Source organism: Antechinus flavipes, chromosome 3, assembly GCF_016432865.1.
Source record: "Antechinus flavipes isolate AdamAnt ecotype Samford, QLD, Australia chromosome 3, AdamAnt_v2, whole genome shotgun sequence".
Lineage (NCBI taxonomy): Eukaryota > Metazoa > Chordata > Mammalia > Dasyuromorphia > Dasyuridae > Antechinus > Antechinus flavipes.
Window position 1 is genome coordinate 149,022,468 of NC_067400.1, and position 25,543 is coordinate 149,048,010.

Sequence of the window (25,543 nt, forward strand, 5' to 3'; positions counted from 1 at the left end):
GATACAAGGTGTAGCTAAATTCTAATTAGGATGAATAATGAATCTTGTGAGCACATTATTCAGATTCTTGAGCACATTATTCAGATTCTGACTATTTAAAGTTACAAAAATACATAAAATATGATAATGAACTCTACCTCAATAGAAATATGAAATGAAAAAAATTAAAACACATTTATCTGTTTATTATCATAATATCAAAGGATAAGTAAAAAAAAATATTTTTTTCAATTTCCAAGTATGAAAAGCAAAATAGTAAAAGGAACAACATTTTAAAAATTTAAAAAATTATTGAATATTTTACCTAAACATAAGCTAACACTGATAATATAATAAAAAAAAAACCAGTTATTGTCACTTAAAGTATTTTAGCAGTAGACTAAACTGTTTTCTTCTTTATCTTTAAAACTTCACACACACTGGGATAGGTGCAGAGAGCTTTAGACACATCTTGGTGAATTTGAATACTTACATTCTCATACAATGACCCAAGTATAGTTTAATAACCTGGGGTATTATTTAAAATCAGTAATTACTTAAACGTGATATTGTGTAAGGGCAATATTTTTCAATAGTGAGGCTAAAATAACTTTGAAAACCAGGATTTGAAAACTGCTTTAGTCATCTATGCTTTATTTGATCACCTAAGAATTAGAAGTGATTGATGACTGTAAGAACCTTTCAGTTTTTTGTTTATTTGTTTGTTTGTTGTTGTTTTTTGCTGAGGTAATTGGGGTTAAGTGACTTGCCCAGGGTCACACAGCTAAGAAATGTTAAATGTCTGAAACCAGACTTGAATTCAGGTCCTGCTGACTTCAGAGCTGGTGCTCTATCCACTGTGCCTCCTAGCTGCCCCAGAGTTTGAGTTTTTTGAGACTAATAAACAAATATTGGTTTTAATTTAAAATTGTCTTCTCCACTACCTTCTAATAAAAAAAATAGGTAATCCTTAGATACTTTAAATCCAGGTTGAATTATTATTTTTTTCCTTAGAAAGCTAATTTAGAAATCATTCTTTTCTAGAATATCTATTTGCTTCACATTAATAATTTCTTGATCTGTGTGTCCTTTTTCTAAAATTTTCTTCAAAGCATCAAGGTTTTTAGCTGCTACTTCATCTTCTTCTGTATAGCTTATTCTCCATGTAATTTTAAAATTATAATTACATTTGATTTTTAAAGTTGAACCAACAAATACTTACAATAAAAAATTTCTGTGCCATCTATTTCGTTTTCATACCCCGCACTGATTTAAAGAAATTTGAAGCTTTTATCTGAATGGCTGCTCTGCCACTAGGAATATGTATTTTTTTAAACTGCAATCTTTACTCTGCTAAACAACACTTCATTTCTATCATTGTAGCATTTCTGTTCCTTGTAGTTTGAAAAGTACAAGAAGGTGATACATATTTTATATCATTTTATATCACAGATTCAGGAATTCCAATATCTGGTCCTATTTTAGAATTACGATGGCCACATTTAGACTACTCAAATATATTAATTTTAAAAATTTAACAGGAAGTCGTCTTTTTTTTTTTTTTTTTTTGCATTGGTAGAATTTCCATCTGAAATAGCTTCCTATTTTCTATTTTGTTAAGGGTGCTTAAAATAAACTAACACAACTATTGGTAAAATTGTACATAGTGGGATATCACACACAACAATAGGCAAGAACATATTGACAATTCAATAGCATGTTAAAAAAAACTCTTGTTTACTTCATACACATTACATTAATTGAATTTTTGCAGATCTGATTGTCACTGAAATACGTTTTTTAGTTTTTTTAATATTTCCAGTATACAATAATTCTAGACTTCAGGTCTGGAAAATTTTGAGTTTTATTATTATTTTGTAATATATCAAGTTAATCCTCTTTAGGAACAAACATTTACTAAATGTATGTTCTAGACACTGAGGAAACTATGGTGAAAATTAATACAGTTTTAAGGAGTTTATAGGATACTAGAAGAATAATATGTGCACAGATACAAAAATATGTAGAGACAAGCAATATGTTTAAAAAAGACAAATTTCATCTTGCCAGTTCCATCTTACCCCTCTATATAGAGTAAAATGCAGCTCCAAAATAATCTTCAGGACTGCTACTAGCTGTCATAAGAAAAGGAATTTTGTTATCCTAACTTACATAATAGGTAGAGATGGAAGAGTGGTACTGAGGGAGAAAGAGTGTACTCAAGACAGATTGGACACCCTGAAAGCCTGCCCTGGCTAGTAGGACCAGCTCAGATAAGGGTCTGTTGGCTTACAAAAAATCTGAAATAACTCTGGACTGTGGGCTACATTGGCAAAGAATTTGGAGGATATGTAATCAGCAAAGCTACAAGTTCTCAGTCTGAGACTTAAATTATTTGTGACAAAATTTATAAATAATAAATTGCTAGAGGTAACTAAGTGGCACAGTGGATAGAGCACTAGCCCTTAAGTCATAAGGATCTGAGTTCAAATCTGTCTTCAGACATTTAACACTTCCTAGCTGTGTGACCTTGAGCAAGTCACTTAACCTCTATTGCCTCAGCTATAACCAAAACCAAAACCAAAAAACCCAAAACAATAAATTGCTATATAAAGGAGGTATTCTGTTAAAAAAAGCAGTGACTCTAAGAAATCCATCATTTTCAGAAAACTCAAAATTGTTGTACTCGTCTTTGATACATTTAAGTTGTATGATGAGAATTTGATGAAAATGTTTTTATTTGTAAGGAGAAATATGACTCCATAAGAAAGGAATCTATTTCTTAAAATTTCAATAGTGTTAATTTTAGGAAAAGGGGAAGCAATTTCATTATGGTGTCATGTATATCATCATAACATGGATTTAAAAAATACTAAATTATATGTTAAGTATTAAAACTACATTTGTAGCTTGCATTTGTTTTTTTTGTAAAATCTGTTTAAAAATATTTTTTGATGAAAAACTCACTTTATTTAGCCATTTCAGTGATTGAATAAATAGATTTAATTTTTAATTACAACAATTGTAATATAAAGATAATTTTAAAAAATACAGGCCATGAGAAACTGAAATAACTGAAAAGCTTTTTTTTTAAAGACTAATTGTCATAATCAAAGGTGAAGATATGTCAGATTAAAGGAGATAAGGCAACCTGGTTAAGAGTTAATTCAGTTGTGAAAAGAGCAGGACCAGGAGATCATTATATACTTCAACAACAATACTATATGATGATCAATTCTGATGGACATGGCCATATCCAGCAATGAAATGAACCAAATCAGTTCCAATAGAGCAGTAATGAATTGAACCAGCTACACCCAGTGAAAGAACTCTGGGAGATGACTATGAATCATTAAATAGAATTCCCAATCCCTATATTTTTGTCCACCTGCATTTTTGATTTCCTTCACAGGCTAATAGTACACTATTTCAAAGTCCAATTCTTTTTGTACAGCAAAATAACTATTTGGACATGTATACCTATATTGTATTTAATTTATACTTTAACATATTTAACATGTATTGGTCAACCTGCCATCTGGGGGAAGAGATGGGAGGAAGGAGGGGAAAAGTTGGGACAAAAGATTTGGCAATTATCAGTGCTGTAAAATTACCCATGTATATAACTTGTAAATAAAAAGCTATTTAAAAAATAGTTAACTCAGTTAACCCACACTGTAGCATTCTCTCCCCTCTAGGTATATAAAATTGGAGATATTTTCCATATTTTTGGTATTTTTTTTTTACTAGAACTGACAAATCTTGATACTTCTAGTGATGAAAACTTCTATCAATGCAGACTAATACTTTCGCTGTCATTTATCATCTTAAGAGATGACCAACTGACTTTTCCAGGGTCACAGAAATAGTAAATGTCAGATTGAACTTTATTTTATAAAGAAAAATCCTGAATTTGAGGATATATCTGTATTCATTAAATCATATTGAATATATTTTAAAATTTTTTGGATGTGTTTTTGAAATGATATATTTTGCTCAGACCATATCATCAAATTACAAATGCCATATGTTGTAACTAAATAGTTTTTTTTTTAATTAAATCATTACTTACCTGATCTAAGTTGGACAGGCTATTTGGGTCCTGACTAAGAGCCTGATACTGACCTCTAAGTCTATCTCCAGCTGCAATTTTTCTGAATTTCTTGAGATCCACAACATATAAGGCACTGAAAAAGAAATATTCCAAAGAAAAAGAAATATTATTTATTTCCTTTGAATTCAACTGGGTTAAATAGTTCCTTACTATTTTCTCTGCTGTGGATAGAGCACTAAGCTTTAAGTTAAGAAAATATGAGTTCAAATATTGTCTCAGATACTGATTAACTAGCTGACCTTGGGCAAGTAATTTAACAATCTTTCTGAGCTTCAGTTGCTTCAGCTGTAAAATGTATGCCTGTGTGTTACTTGATGTCTTCTAAAATCCTTTACAGCTCTAAATCTATGATCCTGATGTACACACACTCATGAGAACTATAATTAGCCAAAAATACAAATAAAATTCTGTTCTTGTTAAAGGAGGAACAAAGATTTAAGATATCAGTGCCACTGAGATCAGACTTAAAATTCAAATATCCTAATGTTTACTTTAGCGTTCATTCAATAGAGCAGAGTGAGAACTTGTTATTATGCAAGACTATTTTTTTCCTCACAAATTTCTCAGTCAACAGAAAAGTCACTATCTGGATAAATTATATATTGATGAAAGATAAAAAATTATTAATTTTCTTACCTGATATGGTACTTTCTTTTTACTAAATGAGAAGCCCAATATCCCGACTTCCAGAAACGGTATCCATCCATTTCAGTTCGACTGTCACAAAATGGTGTGTAACCATATGGTGCGCCACCAAGATCAAAGTCTCTAAGTTCTTTTAAATCTGTTCTCACAATCTAGAAATTAAAAATGTAATTTTAAAAAAATCTGTTAAATATTAATAAAATTCTGACCCTATAAATATATACTGTAAATCATCTTGTTTTAGAGACTTCTACTTTGATATTTGATATTCTCAAAATATAATCTGGGTCAGTTAAACTATCTCAAGAGATCAAAGGCCATTTAGTCTAATCCATGCCTGAAAAAAAGAACTCTTTCTATAACATCCCTATTAAATTGTCATTTGGTCTCTAATTGAAGAAGATCTCTAGTGAAAGAGATACTTCCAGATACAGTCCAATTTCTTCTGGTAGCTCAAATTGTTAGAAATTTTTTCCTTGCATTAAGTTTTACATCTCCTCCTTTGCAATTTCTAACCATTGTTCCTGTGACAAAATAATTCTTCTTTGTACTATGTTTTTTTTTATTTAATTTAATTTTGGGGGGTTACATTTCTAAGTTCGAAACCATCTCTCACCCTTCCCATCTATCTTGCACTAGAGAAGGCCACCATTTGACACAAATTATATAAAGAGATTGTGTATATATGTAAAACCATACTATGTATACTTCTATTTTTTCAGTTCTTTCTCTGTAGGTGGATAGCATCTTCTTTCCTGATGATCTGAATATTTGTAATATTTGAAATAGTTTAGTTGTTCACAGTTACTCTTTGAACAATATTGCTGTTGGCTGTATATAATGTTCTCTTGGTTCTGTTCATCTCACTTATTATTTCATGTTAAGTCTTTCCAGATTTTTCTAAAGTCAACCTGCTCATCATTTCTTTCAGTGCAGTAGTATTCTATCACAGTCACATATTATAACTTGCTTAAACATTCCCCAATTGATGGACAGCCTCTCAATTTCCAGTTCTTTGCCACCACAAAGATAGTTGCTAAAAATATTTTAGAATACATAGGTTCTTTTCCTTTTTCCTTGATCACTTTGAGAAACAGACCTAATAGTGAAATTGCTAGGTCAAAGGGTATTATAATTTTGTTAACTTAGGGAATAATTCCTGCATGCTTTCCAAAATGGTTAGATCAGTTTGCAGTTCACCAACAGTGCATTAGGGTCCCAATTTTTAGCCATCACTTGCCATTTCTCCCTTATACTATTTTAGTCAACCTGATAGATATGATGCTTTAATTTGCATTTCTATAATCAATACTGATTTAAAGCACTTTTTCATATGACTATAGATAGCTATAGAGAGCCACAGATAGTGGGTGAACCCTGGGTGAGGTATAAGACCCTTTAGTTCACTTCAACAATGAGATGAAGCAAATCATTTCCAATAGAGCAGTAATGAACTGAACCAGCTACGCCCTGTGAAAGAACTCTGGGAAATGAGTCTGAACCACTACATAGCTTTCTCCCGTTAAGAAGCTCTCTGTCTCTGATTGGCTGTGTGTGTGATCTCACAGATGCTCTATAAGCCCACTGTGGGCAGCAAGTCGCTCTCTTTATCCTGGGGTAGCCACGCTGAGTGGGTGGATAGCCAAGAGAGGTAAGGAGCTTGATAGTGAACACGTGGTCTTCAGACCAGGTGTTCACTAGGGAGTTAACAAGTCAGGGCATTATGTGAGTAGGTATAATAAAGGCTTTAAGTTTGCACGTGGCTGGCTGTTCTTGAGCGTGCTATCGCTTATTAAACTATGATTCAAGAAATCATAGCCAGAGGCCTCTGAAGGCTTCAGAGGAGGCGAGTTGGTAGGATTAGTTGACACTGCAAAGGTCAGTGACCAGAGGTACTCTGAGGGCCTAGGAATCAGGAGAGACTGGTAAAAGTAAATGCTATAAGAGCATGTTACAGGAGGGAAAAAGTTGGAACAAAAGGATTTGCAACTGTCAATGGTGAAAAATTACCTATGCATATATCTTGTAAATAAAAAGCTGTAATAATAATAATAATAACTTAAAAAAGGAAAAAAAAAAAGACCCTTTAGTCCAGTAAAAGGAACCTTGATGACAGTGTCTGGTTCTGCTCCCCATTTCCCCCTAAGGACTCTCAAGTCTTCCTGAGAAGTTAGAGGGTGATGACAACCTGTGTTGTAATTAAAGCAGAATTATACCAAGTGGCAAAGAGGTATCTATATGTTATTCCAAGTTTTTTACGTGGTCCCATATGAGCAGTGTGCTATAGTTATATAGGTATTAGGGTATATAAGGTTGAAGGAATTTGGAATAAACAGACTCCATATTTGACCATCCATGTGAGTCCCACCTCTTCAATCCTCTTCCAAGATTAAGGACTTGGACTGATACTAGATCCTCCAGAGAGCTAATTCAGACATTATAGATAGCTTTGATTTCTTCAATGAAAAACTGTCTATTCATATTTTTTGAGTAATTATGAATTGGAGAATGATTCATATTCTTATAAATCTGACAATATGTGTCAAATATTTGCCTTTTCAAAGAGGATTAGGAGATGGAGGGAGGGAGATATTTTAAATTTGAACATTTAAAAAATGAATGTTAAATTTTTTTTACATTTACTGAAAAATATTTAGTGAAATAAAAAAACAATGGAGAAAAAGAATGCTTTTTAATAAATGTTCATACTCTCATTTTATTTATTTAATTACATCATATAATTCTGTTTACATAGCATCTTTAATATAATGACTTCAATGTGCAATATATAGATATATGTGTAATATATATGTATACTGGATTAATATTTACAGACAGAAGAAAAGCATTGCCACTATTTTTAAAGGAGGAGATCAAGACAGAAATTATCTATCTTTAAAATATTAAACTTGGCTAGAGTTGGAGATGGCATGATGATTGTATGATGGTTTCATGAATAAAGTAGTAGTTGTGGTGGTGATGTCTTGTTGACTCTTTTAGTCATAGAGTCATAAATGAAGACAGAAAAGCTATAAGAACAGTAAGCAATAACTTGAAACATTATAAACTCAGGTCTTTATTTGGAAAAAATGTCTACTTCCATTTCTTACCTGATCAGCATCCACAAAAATTATTTTGTCCACAACCAGTGGAAAAAGAACATCAAGGAAAAGAATCTTGTAACCCCAAATAATTCTTTGCTTTTCAGTTTGTCGGTGAAGCCAACGGGGCCATCTATATTGGACTAGCTCATACTGGAATCCATATTCCTTAGCCATGTGAGGAATTATCTCCTACAAACAAAAAATTGAGCAAAAACTTTAAGTAAAATGATTTTGTTTTCATGATAAAAACTTCTCTTTAGGTATTTAGATTTAAAATAAGGGATCTTTGAATTGCTACAATTTATCAGGTTTCACTGGGCAGCAGATGGTATAAATAATAGGACACTAGGTCTCGAGCTAGTAAGACTATTTTTCATGAATTCAAATCTGGTCTCAGATACTATCTGTAGGACCCTGGGCAAGTCATTTATCCCTGTATCAGTTTCTTCATCTATAAAATGAACTGGAGAAGGAAATGATAAACCATACCAGTATTTTTGCCAAGAAAACCCCAAATGGGGCCCTGAAGAATCAGGATTTAATAACAAAATCTTGTTCTATGCCTAAATATTATTTCTCACAAAATTATTTCTATTCATGAAAAATATAAAATGTTTAACCATGTAGTCTATGTGGAGCATACAGCACATTTTGAAACCATCTTAACAATTTCCCTGTATTTTCTAGCACACATTTCTTCATAACACAGTTCTAATATTTCTTAATTATGTTGAAGATTTCTTATTCCTGGGACAGACCAAAAGTAGTTACTAAATTTCCTTAGTTATGCTTTATAAAAAAAAAAGCCTAGGTTTTTAGGGCATAGTTATAAGAATGAAAGAAGAAGAGAATGAGTGAGATGAGTGAATCAGGAAATCAGGAAGTCAGCAGGCAATTATTGGCTATTTCATTTTAATTTGATCTCTTTCTGCTCTAGTGAGACCAAAGTACATTTGGGTGTATTTGAAAGATAACTAAAGAACATCTTTGCTTTTAGCAATAAAAGTGATTAATAATGATAACGTTCCTGAAGAACTTCTATTTTTTAGCTATGTTTTCTCTCTCAAACTAGGAGGAAAAAGTGGAGGGAAATTACAGAGACCATTTCAAAAGTGAATAGGAAATGGGAAATAAAAAAGGTGGCAAAATCCCATTGGAAAAATAGTATTCCATTCAATAGATATTGATTAATCACATACTACATGAAAGGCACCATGATAGATGCTAGGAAAAGAGAATAAGACAGGCCTTGACCTCAAAGAATTTACAACTGAGTAGTGAAATAAGGAAACATTTATCCAAATAAATATGAAGTAGACTGTAAAAGTATACAAGATAATGTTACTTGCATTACTTTTTTTTAAACTTAATTTTATTTAATAATAACTTTATATTGACAGAATCCATGCCAGGGTAATTTTTTACAACATTATCCCTTGCACTTGCTTCTGTTTCGATTTTTCCCCTTCCTCCCTCCATCCCCTCCCCTAGATGGCAAGCAGTCCTATATATGTTAGATATGTTGCAATATATCCTAGATACAATATATGTTTACTTGCATTATTTTTTGACAATGCAGTTGAATACAGACTTTTTTTGGGGGGACAATTAGTACTATAATAAAGGACTTAAGGAATCTTGAAGTATCATACATTTACATGGGAACAGCTAGATTTAGATCAGGAAGATTAGTTTAAAATTCTACCTCTGACATTTTAGAAATGTGGCCTTAACTACTCCTTTCCTCAGGTAGTTCCCTAGCATGTATTTACAAAATTTTATATGTACTATAAACATCTTGTTCTGCATCATTGGAGTGTTTCTCTATTAGGAATTCCCTGATCTAACAAAATCATGGATCCTTTCCTGTATTCATATCTTTAAAAAATATCTTCATTCTATCATGGGGTGGTTGGCTAAAAAAAAAAATACACAACCAACCCATGATAATTAATTTAAAAAATTTAAATTATTAACAAATTACTCCCACTAATCTTACTCTGTAGTCCGAGCACTGTGTGGAGGTAAAACTAAGTTTGTAAATTATAAAGGTCATGCCCATGGAAAATATTCTTGTATATAAGCACCCCAAAAATCTTCCACAGAGATTCACTCAACATCCTAAAGGCCTTTCTCTGGATCAGTGGTCTCCAAAAATTTTTTAAAAAAATAATACCCCTTTTATCAGTAAAACAAAGTTTGAATGTATATCTCAATGCAGGGTGTCACAAAAATTTAAGCTTTAATAGCTTAAAATTATAATATGTAATAATTTATAAAATATATAATGTCATACTATATCAATAATAACTAACCAATATATAACTATATGTGTGTGTATATGTAAAATTTATACATACCCCCCACACAATACTATACTGTACTAATACAAAACATGCATCCAAAATAGGAATTAAAAAGGGGTGAGATAAAGATGAAATAAGCACTATTTAAATTTGTTATTAGTAATACAAAAGCCTTTTTAACTTCTCACTAAAATATGAATAATGATATTTTAGTAAGATGTATAATTAAACAAGCTTCATTATTTCCTTTAAAAAAATTGTCTTAGGGAATTGGGAAGATTTGAAATAATGCTTGAAAGGAATTCATTTTTTAGTTAATTTAATCAGTATTAACTAGCCAAGCAGGATAGTTTCTTACTTTTTTTTTTTTAGTTAAAAAATGAAAGATACATAATAGAACAACTAAATGACAGGTCACACAGGGAATAGAGTATTTTTTCATCAGGAATCATTTCTCTATGAATGGCTATTTTATATAATTCAAAACCAAGAAAAATAAATTATCTTTGACAAGTTTTCAGTATAAATCCAATGTTGTAATTAGTATTGAAATTATAACTTAACACTTTGTGCCAATCATTTATTTATACCTAATATTTTTCAAAGGGATAATTTAATAACATTTCCTTTAGCCTGATGCTTTCACTAAAAACCCCAAATTAGTGACAGTGTAATAGTTATTGTAAAAGATATTTTCTAATTCTATTTAATACATAGTATCATACCTTAATTGCCTATTCATGTTTGGATTTTTTCCCATCTATGTGTGTGAAATACTGAGAGTAAGTTTGGCTGGACCATAGAGTACAGACAAGTGAGTAATGTATAATTAATAAATAAATCCATCCATACATATTCATCCAATGTCCCAAACAAAACAAAACAGAGAGAGGGCTTACTCTCCTGTAATTGACCCAGAATATGGTGCCTAATTTCTGAAGGATGTCTTTTATAGCCATGAATTGATCTGGAAGGAAGGGAATATGCATGGGGGATAGGAAATGCATAGAATCTTCTCAGTGGAATCAGTACAATTGATCCTGTGGGGGTTCAAGGTTTCAGTTAAGATACAATTGTCCTAAAATGCCAACACCAAGTAAGTTTGTGCAGCAGCACTGAAATGGGGAATAGGGGGGCTGCATGTGGGATGATAGTGGGTAAATAGGTAAAGGTTGTGTTAGAGACAGTCCCACAATTGACTCTGGGGTGGAGGGCAGAATTCAACTACGGGTATGTGGATAAATGTTTATTAATGCCTCTCTAAAAAACAAAACTATATATAAGACCTACTTTTAAGTTTAATCTGCATTATTAACGTTTTCTCCATTACTTTCTTAAGTCCAGACAATCAACAAAACAACAAATGAAGATCTGGTTTGTAGTGTTTGCTATTTTTCTGACATGTAAATTCTCTCACTGAAAATTTAGGAATTGGCTCTTGTGAAGCTGAACAGGTTGTTCCCAGCACTCCATTGAATGCAAACTATCTTTCCACTCCCACTTCGTTGATCATTCTGTCCTTGGAATCATGCCATGGTCTTGGAGTTTACCCTAGTCCATCATGGTTCTATATCTTTTGATGTTGCACAGATTCAGTACAGTACAAAGTTTGCCAAATAGTCATTTGTTTTTCTCTAAATACTTGCTCTTTATGGACAGTCAGATTAACTCATCTTTTGATCATCACATCTTTCTGCTATCATTTACACTCATTTTTTTTTTTTTTTAACAATTTTTCACTATAGCCTAATGATTCCTATAGTGGCAATCCTAATGATTGCTACTATTTTTAAAGAAAGAAATCAAGTTCCTCTCTGTTGTCCTACAAATTCAGTTCTTCAGATTCAACAAATAGGCCTTTCTTTCTGGAGAGAAGCTCAGGATCATTAAAAGCAGTGTTGAATTGTCCAAATGCAATCTGGCCTCCTCTACCTCTTTTTAATTCAGGAGACATTCCTGCTATAGTGTACTCCCAAGATAAACATATTGGTGGACTTACCTTTATATTTATGGCCTGTCTATCTAAAGATATATCATAATTTGGACAACAAGAATTCTTTCTATTAATTTTCTTCTTATACTTTTGGATAATAATAGACATCATTTAGAAAGATTTGCAAAGTTTCAGGCTTAAGAGAATCAGTTGAAGAGAATCTATAAACAGGACTTTCTGTTGGACACTGTCTACGACATTCTTGGCAAGTGTATACCTCGCATTAATGACTCTCTTTATATGAATAGAGTATTCAAATCAAGTCACTTCGGTTGTAGGATCTTTCAAAGAATCTTCTATGGTATTAATATGTGCACGGAAGACATCTTGCTGGAGAGCAGCCTTTAAAATGGCAACTTGCTCTACAGAATCAAATGCTTTTTATGCAGTTAACAGATAAACACAATTGTATCTTATATTCTCTGAATGCATTAACAAACTTTATAACCATAATTATATTTATCTATGAGGTATATATATGATAATGATATATATATAATATACATATGGATAGATATTATATCTACTATAGATGTGAAAGCCTTTCTTTTACAATTGATATTCAATCTTCCTAATGATATCCTTGACATTAAATTCATTATCTCTGCTAAATCCACCCCTTCCTATATCATTCAAAGATATCATCATTATTTAGTCATCCTAGCTGTAATTTAGAAGTTATCCTCAAATGTCTATTCTTTATAGATTCCCTGATCTCTATATCGAATCAGTTGCTATGACTATCACCAATTCTACTTTCTCAACATCTCTTGAATCTGCCCCTTTCCCTCTAGTCATACAATAACCATCAGAGTTCAGGCCCTCTAAACCTCTTAGCTGGATTATTATGATTTTAAGCATCTTGCATTTGGTATCTCCCCTTTCTAATATATGCTTTATATAGCTGCAAATTGATTTTCCTAAAAAAAATAGGTCAAATCATGTAATTCTCCTACCCAAGAATGTCTAGCAGCTTGCTCTTGTCTCTATCTACAAATTTCCTTTTGTGACATGTAAGGCAGTTCATATTTGGCTGTGGCATACATTTCCAGACTTAGATACATTACTTCATCATGTATTCTAAATTTCAGTTAATTTAGCCTATTTGCTGATCGTCATACACTCTAAGGATAATGACAAAAATGAGAAGGAAGTAGGGGAAGTATCTATCCGATGTAGAATTGTAGTAGTAATCACTGAGGTGATTTGGTACTAAAATATAAAAGTCAATCAGAACAAATTAGTTATATAACAAGAAATAAGTAAATTTAATTATAAATGCAAAGCCTCCAGTTATTAGCACAAAGATTATTTTACAAAAAAAATGCTGAAAAAACTGTGTTATGGGCCAGAACGCTGAACTTGAAACAAGGATTCTTACAAGGTGTTAAGTCAGTGGAATTGATAAAGACAATGGTTATCTAGTTTAGCATGGTGATTAATAGTTCTCTAGTTTAGTATGATTGATTTAATCTTACAACAAATAATGGTGTTCCCTAGTGATATAATGATTGGCTTATACTCAGTATACTGTATATAAACTGGATCAAACTCAGCCGGAGACAGACTCAGAACATGGTGGTGGTCCTCCTACTTTCTCCACAGAGACCAAGACACACTCCAGAGGACCTCAAGAAAGCTAGCCCTGGCCCCAAGCAAGGAAATTAGACTGTGAAGGAGATAATAAAGAATTTGGACTTTATCTCTGGCTATTCTCCTGGTGATTACTCTGCTGAAATGAAGGCTGGTCCAGAGACCTCCAGAAAACCAACCAAAACACTACCAAAACTGGATAGAAGTCTGGGAAAATCAGATTTAGACCAACACCTCACACACTACATCAAAATAAGTTTCATGACCTAGACATAAAAAAGTCATATTATAAACACATTAGAGGAGCAAGGAAGAAGATTTCACAACTAAACAAACATTAAAGAGCATTGCACAAGGTAAAATGAACACTTTTGATAATATAAAATTAAAGTTTTTGCACAAACAAATATAATGTAGTAAAATTTAAGAAGGGAAACAGGTAACTGGGAAAAATCTTTATGGTATATTTCCCTGGTAAGGACTTATATTCAAATTATATAGGAGTTGATTTAAATTTATAATGTAAAAAAGGCATTCTCTACTAAATAAATGATGAAAGGACTGGAGCAGGCAATTTCCCAAAGAAGGATATATTTTTAAAATTCTCTAATTCTCTATTAAGGAAATGTAAAGCAAGTTTGAGTTTCCACTGCATACCTACTAGACTAGAAAAAGTGACAAGATAAAATTATCAAAAAAGAATTATAGTAACACACTGGTGGTGGAGTTGTGAATTGGTCTAATCATTCTGGAATTTGGAACTATATCATCAAAGTTACTATAATGTGTATATTCTTTGACCTAAATATACCATTTATTAGGCCTATAGCCTAAACATATTTTTAAAAAGAAAATGATCTTTATGTAGAAAAATATTTATGGAAGCTCTTTTCAATAGATGCCAAGAAATGAAAATGAAAGAATATCCTCCCATTGGGAAATAGCAAAATAACCTATAGTATATGCATCTAATATAAAAATTATTGTGCTATAAGAAATAATGAAATGGATTGTTTCAGGGAAAACTGGGAAGAAACTATAAAGTAATTCAGAGCAAAGCAAGTAGAATGAAAATACAGTTTTATAAGAAATGATGAAAGCCTGATTTCAGAAAGGCCTGAAGAGTCTTACATGAACTGATGCTAAGTGAAGTAAGCAGAACCAGGAAAATATTGTACAGAGTAACAGGATTAAATGATGATCAACTGTGATGCACTTAGTTCTTTTAAACAATGCAAGGCAATTCCAATATATTTGTGATGGAAAGTGCCATCCACATGTAGAGAGAGAACTATGGAGACTGAATGTGGATCAAAGCATAGTATTTTCACTTTTTTTTTGTTTGCTTTTTTCCTTTCTTGTGTTTGATTTTCTTTTCAATCTGATTTTTTTTTTGCACAGCATGAAAAAATAAAAATATGTTTAGAAGAATTGTATATGTTTAACTTGAATTGCTTACTATCTTGGAAGGCAGGGAGGAGAGAAGAAAAATCTGAAACACAAAGTTTTCAACATTCATCTTTGCAAAACCATCTTTGCATGTATTTGAAAAAATAAAATACTATATTAAAAAGAATGAGAATACAATTTACATAATGATAACATCATATAGAAAAACAACTTTGAAATACTTTAGAATTTAGATTAATAAGCCATAAGTCCAAAAAATAGTACTTACTAACAAAGAAGTCATGAATTTAAAATGCTAAAAACATACATTTCCAGAAATGGCCAATGTGGGCATTTGTTCTGTCAGATTATTTAGCTATGTGTTTGAGGTTTTGTTTTTCAGGGTTTTTTATTTGCTCATTGGAAAGGGCAAATTGATAATAAAAAGGAAAAAATGCAAAAGATATTTATGATGATATACTACATTTATTTCAGTATAATTTATTGCTGTGTAGTAGTGTTGTTTTAATTTAAAACCTAGATACTGAATCACACTATCAGAGATGAGTAGAGAAAATATACTATATCATCTTGCTACCAAAAAAGTATTTCAATGCACTGCTTTAATAAACTGTTATTAGGGTGAATTGGGAGCATTTATTTTAAAAATGTGTTAAGGACACAAGATTTAAAGTAGACACCATTTGTATTTTTAATTTACTGTATTAAATATATGATATGTGTTTTCTTTTGCCTCAAGTCTTAGGTTAAAAAGTCAGGCTTGGGAATTCACAGAAAATTGCACTCAGGAAGCTAGGACAAAAATGAACTTTATTATGTAGTACAGCAAAAAAGCAATCAAACACACACACACACACACACACACACACACACACAGTGGTAAAGCAAGACAAAAAGGCATGGTTCCAGAGATGCAAAGAAACCTACCCAATTCAGGGAAGGAAGGGAGAAGTACACAGTGGTAAAGCTCTCTGTGAGATACATGCTCAGAAGAGGGATCTAAGAAGGGAAGATTTATACCTTAAAATAAACTTTAAAATGAGCTTGGTTGAGAACAGATCATCAGTGTTAGATGTGGAAAGGGACATTATTATGTAGACCCAGATTTGACAGGGAAATTCTACATGTTACTTATTGATACCAGACTTACTGGGAACAGAGAGCAGGTGTGGATTTGAGCTAGTAGGTGGAGATACCAGGATTAGGTATGGCTCTCAGCTGCCATAGTTGGAACTGTGATTGATTGACTCAGGATCAGAAGGTCAGGACAAAAGAAAAGTACAAACTGTCTGTCAATGCTGTATGCTTCGTGGATATTAGGACCACTTTCGCTGAGTCACTACATAGTGGAGTCCTATCATTTAGCTACAATTTCAAACAATATATTTTTTAAAATCACTAAAAATCATTTTTAAAAATTATTAAATTAAATTTAAATTTAACTAAAATTAAAAATTAAAAAGTTAATAATAAGAAATTTCTCTCACAATGGCAAACAATTTCTTATCTATTAAAAACTCAATTAAGGTTTACAAATGAACTAAAAAGTGGTATTTAGGACCTTTACCTCATTTTCTGCCAAAGGAAATGTGGAAGATGGTCCATAAAAAGAAAAATATTCTACATTTTTTTTTTGTTTGTTCATGGGTTTCTATGACTAAAAAAAATCATCAGTAGGTGGCTAATGTAGTGATAATAAGCCTCTATATACCTAGCTAGGCTGATCTGGAGTTATTATACCTGAAGCCTTTCCTGGATATATAACTTCCCTTAGACCTTGTACTGCAGAGGTATAGTTTTTGAGAACCCAGAGTTATTTTCATCACAGTGAAGGACCACAGCAGAGATGTTAATATAAACAAAACAAAGGTCTGATTATGTGATTTCCAGTCAAATGTCTTTATCCAGGATAAAATACAAATTCTATACATGGGTATTTGAGGTCCTCTACAATCTGGTTTTGACCCGAATTTCTAGTTTTTTTTCTTTCATTTTGTGTCCTTTCTTACTTGTTGTTCCAGTTAAAGGATCCTAAATAACTCTTCCCTGAATTTGTGTTCCATCTTCCATCTTGTATCTTTGCACAAAAAATTTCAATTTATACTTATCTTTTAGAATTCTTAGTTTGCTTCATGGCTTAACTCTGAGGCCACCTTTTATGGAAAAATCTTTCCTGGTTCTCCAAGTTTTTACTGCTTTTTTCCTCCTATTATCTTGTATTTACTAATATATATGTTCTATTTTCCTAGTGGAATGTAGTCTCCTTGAGGTCACAAAATGTTCCTTTTTTGTCTGTTTTCCTGTTGCAATGACTCAAATATAGTAGATTTTTATTGAATATTAATAACTAATTTAATTATTAAAAACTGATTAATAAATAATTGAATTTAGCTTCTGTTCAGAACAGCAGAAAAGTAGGATGAACTCAGGTAGGTTAAAGGGGGAGATTACAAAGCCTACTAATATTTCTGCCTCTTATTAGTACAAGGCTAAATTGAAAAATTTCCCGGAATTGCAATTACTGATTGTCTGTGTAAAATTGCCTTCCAATTCAGTAGTTTTCCTGGCTTTATTTCATCCAGTTATTTATATCCTTCTATTCCTTATATCATGCAAAAAGATTCTTCTTGTATTTCCTACCATGTATTTAAAAATAATCTCTTTTCTGTTGCCCTTATCCTTTAAATTTCCTTTTATCTTAATATACATTATAAATAAGCATTGCATAACAAATGTTTTAACCAAGACTTTTTATGCTGAAGAAGTATTGAGATCTAAAAATTGACTCAGTGGAATAAACATTCACTTTTGAAAGTAAATTATAAATTAAATTTATAGTAGCAATGACATAACAATTAAGCATTTGTATTCTCCATATTATTTTATCAGAACCAACAAAACACTTACTTTAAATGTTGGAGAGAGATAATTTTTCAGAAACCAGAATTTAACAGGAGTTTCTGTATTGCGCAATACAGAAAGCATCATAATTCTGTAAGAGAAAACTGGGTTAAGTTAAAGTTAAGACAAAAACCAATTGAAGGTCAACATAACTGTCTTAAGGATTTTCTAGCAAGTGTGTTAATGGTATTCATTGTAAGCTTTTCATTGACAAAGTTTGTTACTAAACAGACTAAAATTCTTCTTTACAAGTCAAGGTGACCATTAGATGGGTGATATATGTGTGTGTCTTGGTATACACAAACACACACAACTACTACTAGTTTGTTTTCAACCAATTAGTTTAAATTATATCCACAGTCATTCTTCCCTCAACAACAACAACAAAAAGTTATTCTATGTAGATATGCATAAACCAAATCAGAGGGCACAACTATAAATTGAACTGAATTCAAATTTCAGCACTATCATAATGTGACTAACACTAATTCTTAAAATCTGTATTTTCTATACATCCATATTCTATAAGTCTATAAATTTCTATATTTTCTTAAAATCTATATTTTCTATTTCTATCAATGAAATCTTTGGGTAATTTTGTTTCCTTGAAAGATGTCTATCCTGATACTTACAATGAGGAAAATAAGTCTAGAATAAAGAGTAATGAGTATTATGGTAGATAGTGTGTGTTGGATTTGAAGACTGATAGAACTGGATTATAAATCTCCTTAACTACTTGTCAGCTGTGGGACCTTGGATATGCAACTATTTTTAAAATTTCTGAGCCTTAGTTTCCCGAGCTAAAAATGAAGTTAATAACTGCACACATTTCACTGGATAAATAACATGAAGAGTTTTGTCAATCTTAAAGCATTTATATAACATTCACCTATTACTATTATTAAGGCCCATTGGGAGTATTATCAACAATATTAATTCATACATTTTGAAGCATTATGAGAATGCTTTTGAAAGTGCTAAAAAATATCTCACCTCAAAAAGCTGATGTTTTTCCTTTTCTTTTAAAAACAATATAGTTAGTTTCTGTTACAAAATAGGCCTTTTTTTAGTCTCTGAGTTCATATCTAAGACCATTTTAAAAATTTATGTATTTATTAAATTTCATTGAAATGATAAAAAATTCTTACCTCAAGAAGCGTTCATATAAATGGCCTGAAGCAACTGAAAAAATATTTAGAAAATCAGTTTTCTTTTCCTTTGTTTCTGCTTGCAGTCCTCCTGTGAAACTTGAAATTCAAGAAAAACAAAGGAAATTAGATATTTTCCTTAAGATAAATTTCCAAGATGCATGCTATAGGATCAACTCTAAAATACTTCATGCTGAAATAAGGAGGGTGTACCTCTCATACCTCTAAGAGTGAAAAATTATTAAAATTATAAATGTTAACTATTAACCATTGGGAACCTGTAATACTTAAAATCTAATAGTTAGAAGTTTTTTTGTTCTGAGATCGTAAATTGTTTTTGCTAATGATTTTGCAATGTCAAGTAATTGTGAAGGCAGATCATAATGATGAAGCTGTGATCATGTTGTCAACCAGAAAGAATTTTGAAAATTAGCTAATAAGCATATCTACATAGAATAACATTTTTTTTGTTGTTGTTGGGGGAAGAGTGACTGTGGATATAATTTAAAGAACATTTATTAAGTACCTACAAGGTCCTGTGCTTGGAAATGCAAATACAAAGACAAAAAAAAGATTTCTTCCCCCAAGAGTTCAATTTTTTAGGATTTTTTTTACAGAGATACTTTCCCAAAAATGAAGAAAGAACCACTTCTTTATCATTCTAATGGAATTAAGCTGTAAATAAAAAGACAACTGAGATTGTCTAATAAAGACTAAAAGTACAGAGCTTAACTAAATAAAACTAAAAGGCTACTTGTTCTCTTTTTAGGTTATTTTACCAATTTATTAAATAAACTAATGGAATGTACTTCTTCAAGGTCAATATAAATTAATCATTCAGGTTCAGTTATTTTCAACGGGGCCTGATTCTTTGTGACCCCATTTGGAATTTTTTTGGCAGAGATATTAAATACTTTGCCATTTCCTTATTATTAATTTATTATTATTATTGTTGTTGTTGTTGTTGTTTTTCAAAGATACTTTGCCATTTCTTTTTCCAGCTCATTTTATAGATGAAGGAACTGAGGCAAATAAGAGTTAAATGACTTGCCCAAGGTCATGAAGCTGGTATCTAAAGCTGGATTTGAATTCAGGAAGAGGAGTCTTCATGATTCCAGATCTGGTGCTTTAATCTACTGCACTGGTAATCTACCCATGAATAACTCATTAGAGTAGCAGAGATAACTGAAGCAACTACTTTTTAGCAAATACTTGATCTACCCGTTAAACAGAGAAGTGTGTCTGTCAGCCAATAGCAGTAATACTTCAGAGTATAAAATCATTTCTAAAATCTTATGGTTAAGGATGGTAAAAAGTTAAGTGCAGTATCACTTTGTAAAGAAGTTAAGAATCATTTGAAGGAAAAAATTAAACCCCAGTTTAAAACAAGCTTGCTAAGGGATTCAGTTAGGAAAATGAGGGCACTTAAAGATGAAACTGGAAGGAAACAAAAGAAAAATCAAAAATGGAAAAAATGTTATCTTCAAGATCTTTATAATAAACTTCTCAAAACAAGAGACAACAGAGTTACCATATTTGTAATCTAACATCATATGTCCAGATGTACTTCTTGAAAAATGGAAATGCTACTGAAGGAAAAAAAAAAAGGAAAGTAGTTTTACTAGAAGAAGCATATAGAGGAAATCTATATTGATGGAGACACAATTTTCATATTGATTCTTTCATTTAGGGATTGGTTCTCATACTATTCTAAGCAGGTGAAGATAACAAAAGCATCGAATAGAATCTTATGTCTTACTACTAAAAAGGAAAAGTAGTGTTGAGTTTAGAGCTAGAAAGCCTTTCTCACTTCCAAGATTCTCTTTGATTGACATACAAATGAAGTTGGATAAGAACAAAGGAAAGGGCAAAAAGTAAAACCATCACCTTCCACCCTTTGCCCTTTCAATCTTATAGGATATAAAGAATAAGTTTCTATGTTTCTGTGGTTTCTATGTACTGATTAGTTTTATGAGAGGGATCAGCAGAATAATAATATTATAAGTTAATATATTTACTTCTAGTTATAAGGCATAACATTTATATTATATAATTTAATCTCCTAAATAGTCCTGAGAGATTTAATTACGTTTTTAAAAAGAGAATATCAAAAGACTGTGTAATAATTTGATAGAATTCTAACACTATTAGTGGACTGATAACTTAGTAACCCAAATTTGTTTCTTTATGTAATCCCAAATTTAAGAGTAGTTTTGTTTGGATCAGAATTGCTCAATTTTAAAAGCTTCTATCTATATTTTCATAGGGGAGACATAAAGTTAATTATCTATATTGTGGCAGAGAAGTTATAAGTGTCTATATTCATGTTTGGGCAATCAATCAAATCCAAGTATTTATTTAGTACCTAATTAAGCACAAGGCACTGTAGTTAATGCTGAGAATACAAAGACAAAACTGAAATAATCCCTGCCATCAAGGAGCTTATATTCTATTGGGGGAAACAAATATACAAAAATACATAACATATATAGATTATTTAGAGAAGGGAAGAGCATTAATAACTGGGGAAATTAGGAAAAAGTTAAGGTAGTAGATGGCATGTGAAACTGAGTCTTAAAAGAAACTATAAATTCTCAGAAGCCAAGATAAGGAAGACATTTCAGACACAGGGGATAACTAGTGCAAGATATAGAGAGAAATAAAAGACTATTTATGAATAATAGTAAGAAAGTCACTTTGGCTGGACTTGTGAAGCAGAGAAATTTGAAATTAAAGTTGGGAGAAGAAATTTAGGTGAGATTGTAAAAGCATAAATGACTTTTATAGCATAACATGAAATTATTGTATCATCCCAATTTATTATTTATCCTAAGAATAGTTCTATATGGAAAGGGAAAAAGGAAGACAATAAATAATTGCAATAATTAATTAGTAGGTTTATAATGGGGTAATATCATGTGATAAAATCATTTATTATCTTTACATTTTCATCCCAACCTTCCTTTATACGGACCCATTTAGTAATATATTTTTACATGCATATGTATACAATAGGGAATCGATGGAATTGAGTAAAGAAGTGATAAGGTCAGACTTGAAGTTTAGGAAAATAAATTTTGTAGATGATGGACTGATACGGTTAAATAGCTGAGATAGGGAGACTAATTAGGATTCTATTGCAACAGTGTAGGAGGGAGATATTGATGGGCTAAAGTTGACTGATGACTGTGTAAGAAGGGAGAAGGAAATACATATAAGAGGTGTTGTGGAAGAAAAAAACTATAAGATTTGACATCTGACTGGATATGTGGACCAAGACACAAGGAAATAAGTCACTTATCATTTCTGGATTTATTTCCTCATCTTTAAAATCATTTTGTAAAAATGTATAAGGATTATTTTGAAGTTGAACAAAAGAAAACAAATATGTATTTAAATACAAATTTAAATGTATCCTTACATTTCTCACTTAAAGTTTCTTTCTATATTAATATTGGTAGGAAAGTCAAGTTTGTTATTTATGCTTACATGGTTAAAAACCCCACTAAAATAATTATTCTAAATTTTTAAAGAAAGTAACACTATTAAAACCGCCCAATTTATCCATTCATTGGTGCTAATTTCAACAATACAAGTTGTTAATTCTAAATTTCTCTTAAAATAATTTTATGAATTTGAATTTCTCTCATAGTTTGGCTTTTTTAATAAATTATTTCATAGCAACATATTTGTATAAAAATATTAATTACCTCTTAACGGAATCCCACATTCCTTTTCCTTCTTCATCTTTATCTGTAAGGATATCTTCATCAATTTTATCTGGCTTTTTCTGTACCTGGATATTGTGACAAATAATTAAAGTAAGATTTGTTAGTTTAACTTGATTAATATTTAAAAGTAAAACATACTAGGAAACTAATATTTCATGAGAAGTTGAAGTAAATTTTAAATGACTAAATTATTAAGAAATTAGGACTTAGTTCTCACCATATACCCTATTTTTTAATTAAAGCTTTTTAATTTTCAAAACATATGCATAGTTTTAAAATTTATTTATTATTATTATTGTTATATACTATATATTATTAATTTTATTTATTATATGTTATTATATTATTATATATGATATATGTTATATATAATTAATTAATAATATTTGTATATTATATTAATATATATTTATTTACAAGATATATACATGGGTAATTTTTCAGCATTGACAATTGCAAAACCTTTTGTTCCAATTTTTCCCTTCCTTCCCCCTCACTCTCTCCCCAGATGGCAGATTGACCAATACATGATATATGCATAGTTTTCAACATTCATCCTTATAAAGCCTTGTGTTCCAAATTTTTTTCTCTCCTTTCCTTTCATCTCCTCCCCTAGATGGTAATCCAATATATGTTAAACATGTACAATTCTTGTACACACATTTCCACAATTATCATGCTGCACAAAAAAAAAAAAATCAGATCAAAAAAGGAAAAAAAAATGAGAGAAAACAAAATGCAAGCATACTAACAAAAAGAGTAAAAATACTATGTTGTAATCCACACTCAGTTCCATTCCTACAGTCCTCTCTCTGGGTGCAGATGGCTCTTTTCATCACAAAACTATTGAAAATGGCCTGGATCATCTCGTTAAAAAGAGCCACATCCATCAGAATTGATCATTGTATAATCTTGCTATTGCTGTGCACAATTTCACTTAGCATTAATTCATGTAAATCTCTCCAGGTTTCTCTGAAATCATCCTGCTAATCATTTCTTATAGAACAATAATATTCATATTCCATAACATTCATGTACTATAATTTATTTAGTCATTCTCCAATTGATGGGCATCCACTCAATTTCTAGTTTCTTGCCACTACAAAAAGGGTTGCCACAAACATTTTTGCACATGTGGATATCTTTCTCTCCTTCACGATCTCTTTGGGATACAAGCTCAGTAGAGCCACTGATGGATCAAAGGGTACTCATAGTTTTATAACCCTTTGGACATAGTTCCATATTGCTCTCCAAAATGAGTAGATCAGTTCACAACTCTACCAACAATGTATTAGTATCCCGATTTTCCCATATCCCCCCAACATTCATCATTATCTTTTCCTGTCATCTTAGCCAATCTGAGAATTGTGTAGTGATACTTCAGAGTTGTCTTAATTTGCATTGCTCTGATCAATAGTGATTTAGTGCACCTTTTCATATGATTAGAAATGGTTTCAATTTCCTCAGTTGAAAATTATCTGTTCATATCCTTTGACCATTTATCAACTGGAGAACAGCTTGAATTCTTATAAATTTGAGTCAATTCTCTATATATGTTAGAAAAGTGGGCTTTTATCAAAACCCTTAAATATAAAATTTTTTCCCTGTTTATTGCTTCCCTTTTAATTTTGTCTGCATTGGTTTTGTTTGTACAAAAACTTTTTAACTTAATATAATTAAAATTATCCATTTTGTACTCAATAATGTATTCCAGTTCTTCTTTGGCTATAACTTCCTTTTTTCTCCACAGATCTGAGAGGTAAATTATCCTTTGCTCTTCTGATTTGTTTATAACATTCATCATATAACTTCTACTCTTAATATGTTTTCCTCCTGATTTTGAACAACCAAATAAGTAAAAATTTCTAAATGTTATCTATCTCATTTTCCTCATCCTATTTGGTTGTGGGTTTAAGATGCTACACATACATAGTAACGGTATAGAACACATTTACTGTTCAATTCAGTGGGTTGTCCATTCAATTGCATGTCATAATTTAGGCAATATACATTTTTCATCCAGTTGTTTCTTGCCCATATGAATTTAGGCCAATACCTTTGAGGTACACATCAATCTGAGTGAAGAGGCCCTGTAGCATTCTGGGGTTTATTTCAATCATAATTTTATTGACAAATGAGTAAATGAAGAATCTATCACCAATGTGTGGCAAACTTCTTAACAGTGGAAAACACCTTTGATTGGCAAATATCTCGATGTTTTGTCCTTCAATAAGGTAGAGGATCACTGAGTTAAATAGTAAGATAGAACAGAGAAGATCTCTGCTATTGTATCAAGAAGTCTCATATGATTATTAACAATAAGAAAACATCCTGAAGGAGACCTATTAAGGTTCTATTTTACTGTAAATAAAATTCCTTAAAAAGAAATGAACCAAGAATAAACATAATGGGATCTTGTGTTCTTTATATCTCTGAGTCAACTATTGGATTATGAAAATATTATCCGCTACAGAAAAATGTGTTTCTTATAATAAATGCATAAACCATTCTCATAAAAAATTTTTATAGAAACCAGAAATTAGACCATTGGTTCAGTAGATGCCATTCTTCTCATTCATCTTTTTCCATTTTGAAATGCCGGTAATATCTATTCTTTTG

At 31.2% G+C, this 25,543-nt stretch overlaps 1 protein-coding gene across 1 annotated transcript in view; it reads right to left on the reverse strand.

Moving 5' to 3' along the window:
• Nucleotides 1-25,543, reverse strand: part of UGGT2 (UDP-glucose glycoprotein glucosyltransferase 2) — a 206,028-nt gene that overhangs the window by 29,168 nt on the left and 151,317 nt on the right. The window contains exons 31-36 of the mRNA XM_051984021.1: nucleotides 22,904-22,989; nucleotides 19,194-19,292; nucleotides 18,052-18,136; nucleotides 7,849-8,031; nucleotides 4,730-4,890; nucleotides 4,052-4,166 (exon numbers count right to left, since the gene is read on the reverse strand). Coding sequence (XP_051839981.1) covers nucleotides 4,052-4,166; nucleotides 4,730-4,890; nucleotides 7,849-8,031; nucleotides 18,052-18,136; nucleotides 19,194-19,292; nucleotides 22,904-22,989 — 729 coding nt within the window. The remainder of the gene's footprint in view (nucleotides 1-4,051; nucleotides 4,167-4,729; nucleotides 4,891-7,848; nucleotides 8,032-18,051; nucleotides 18,137-19,193; nucleotides 19,293-22,903; nucleotides 22,990-25,543) is intronic.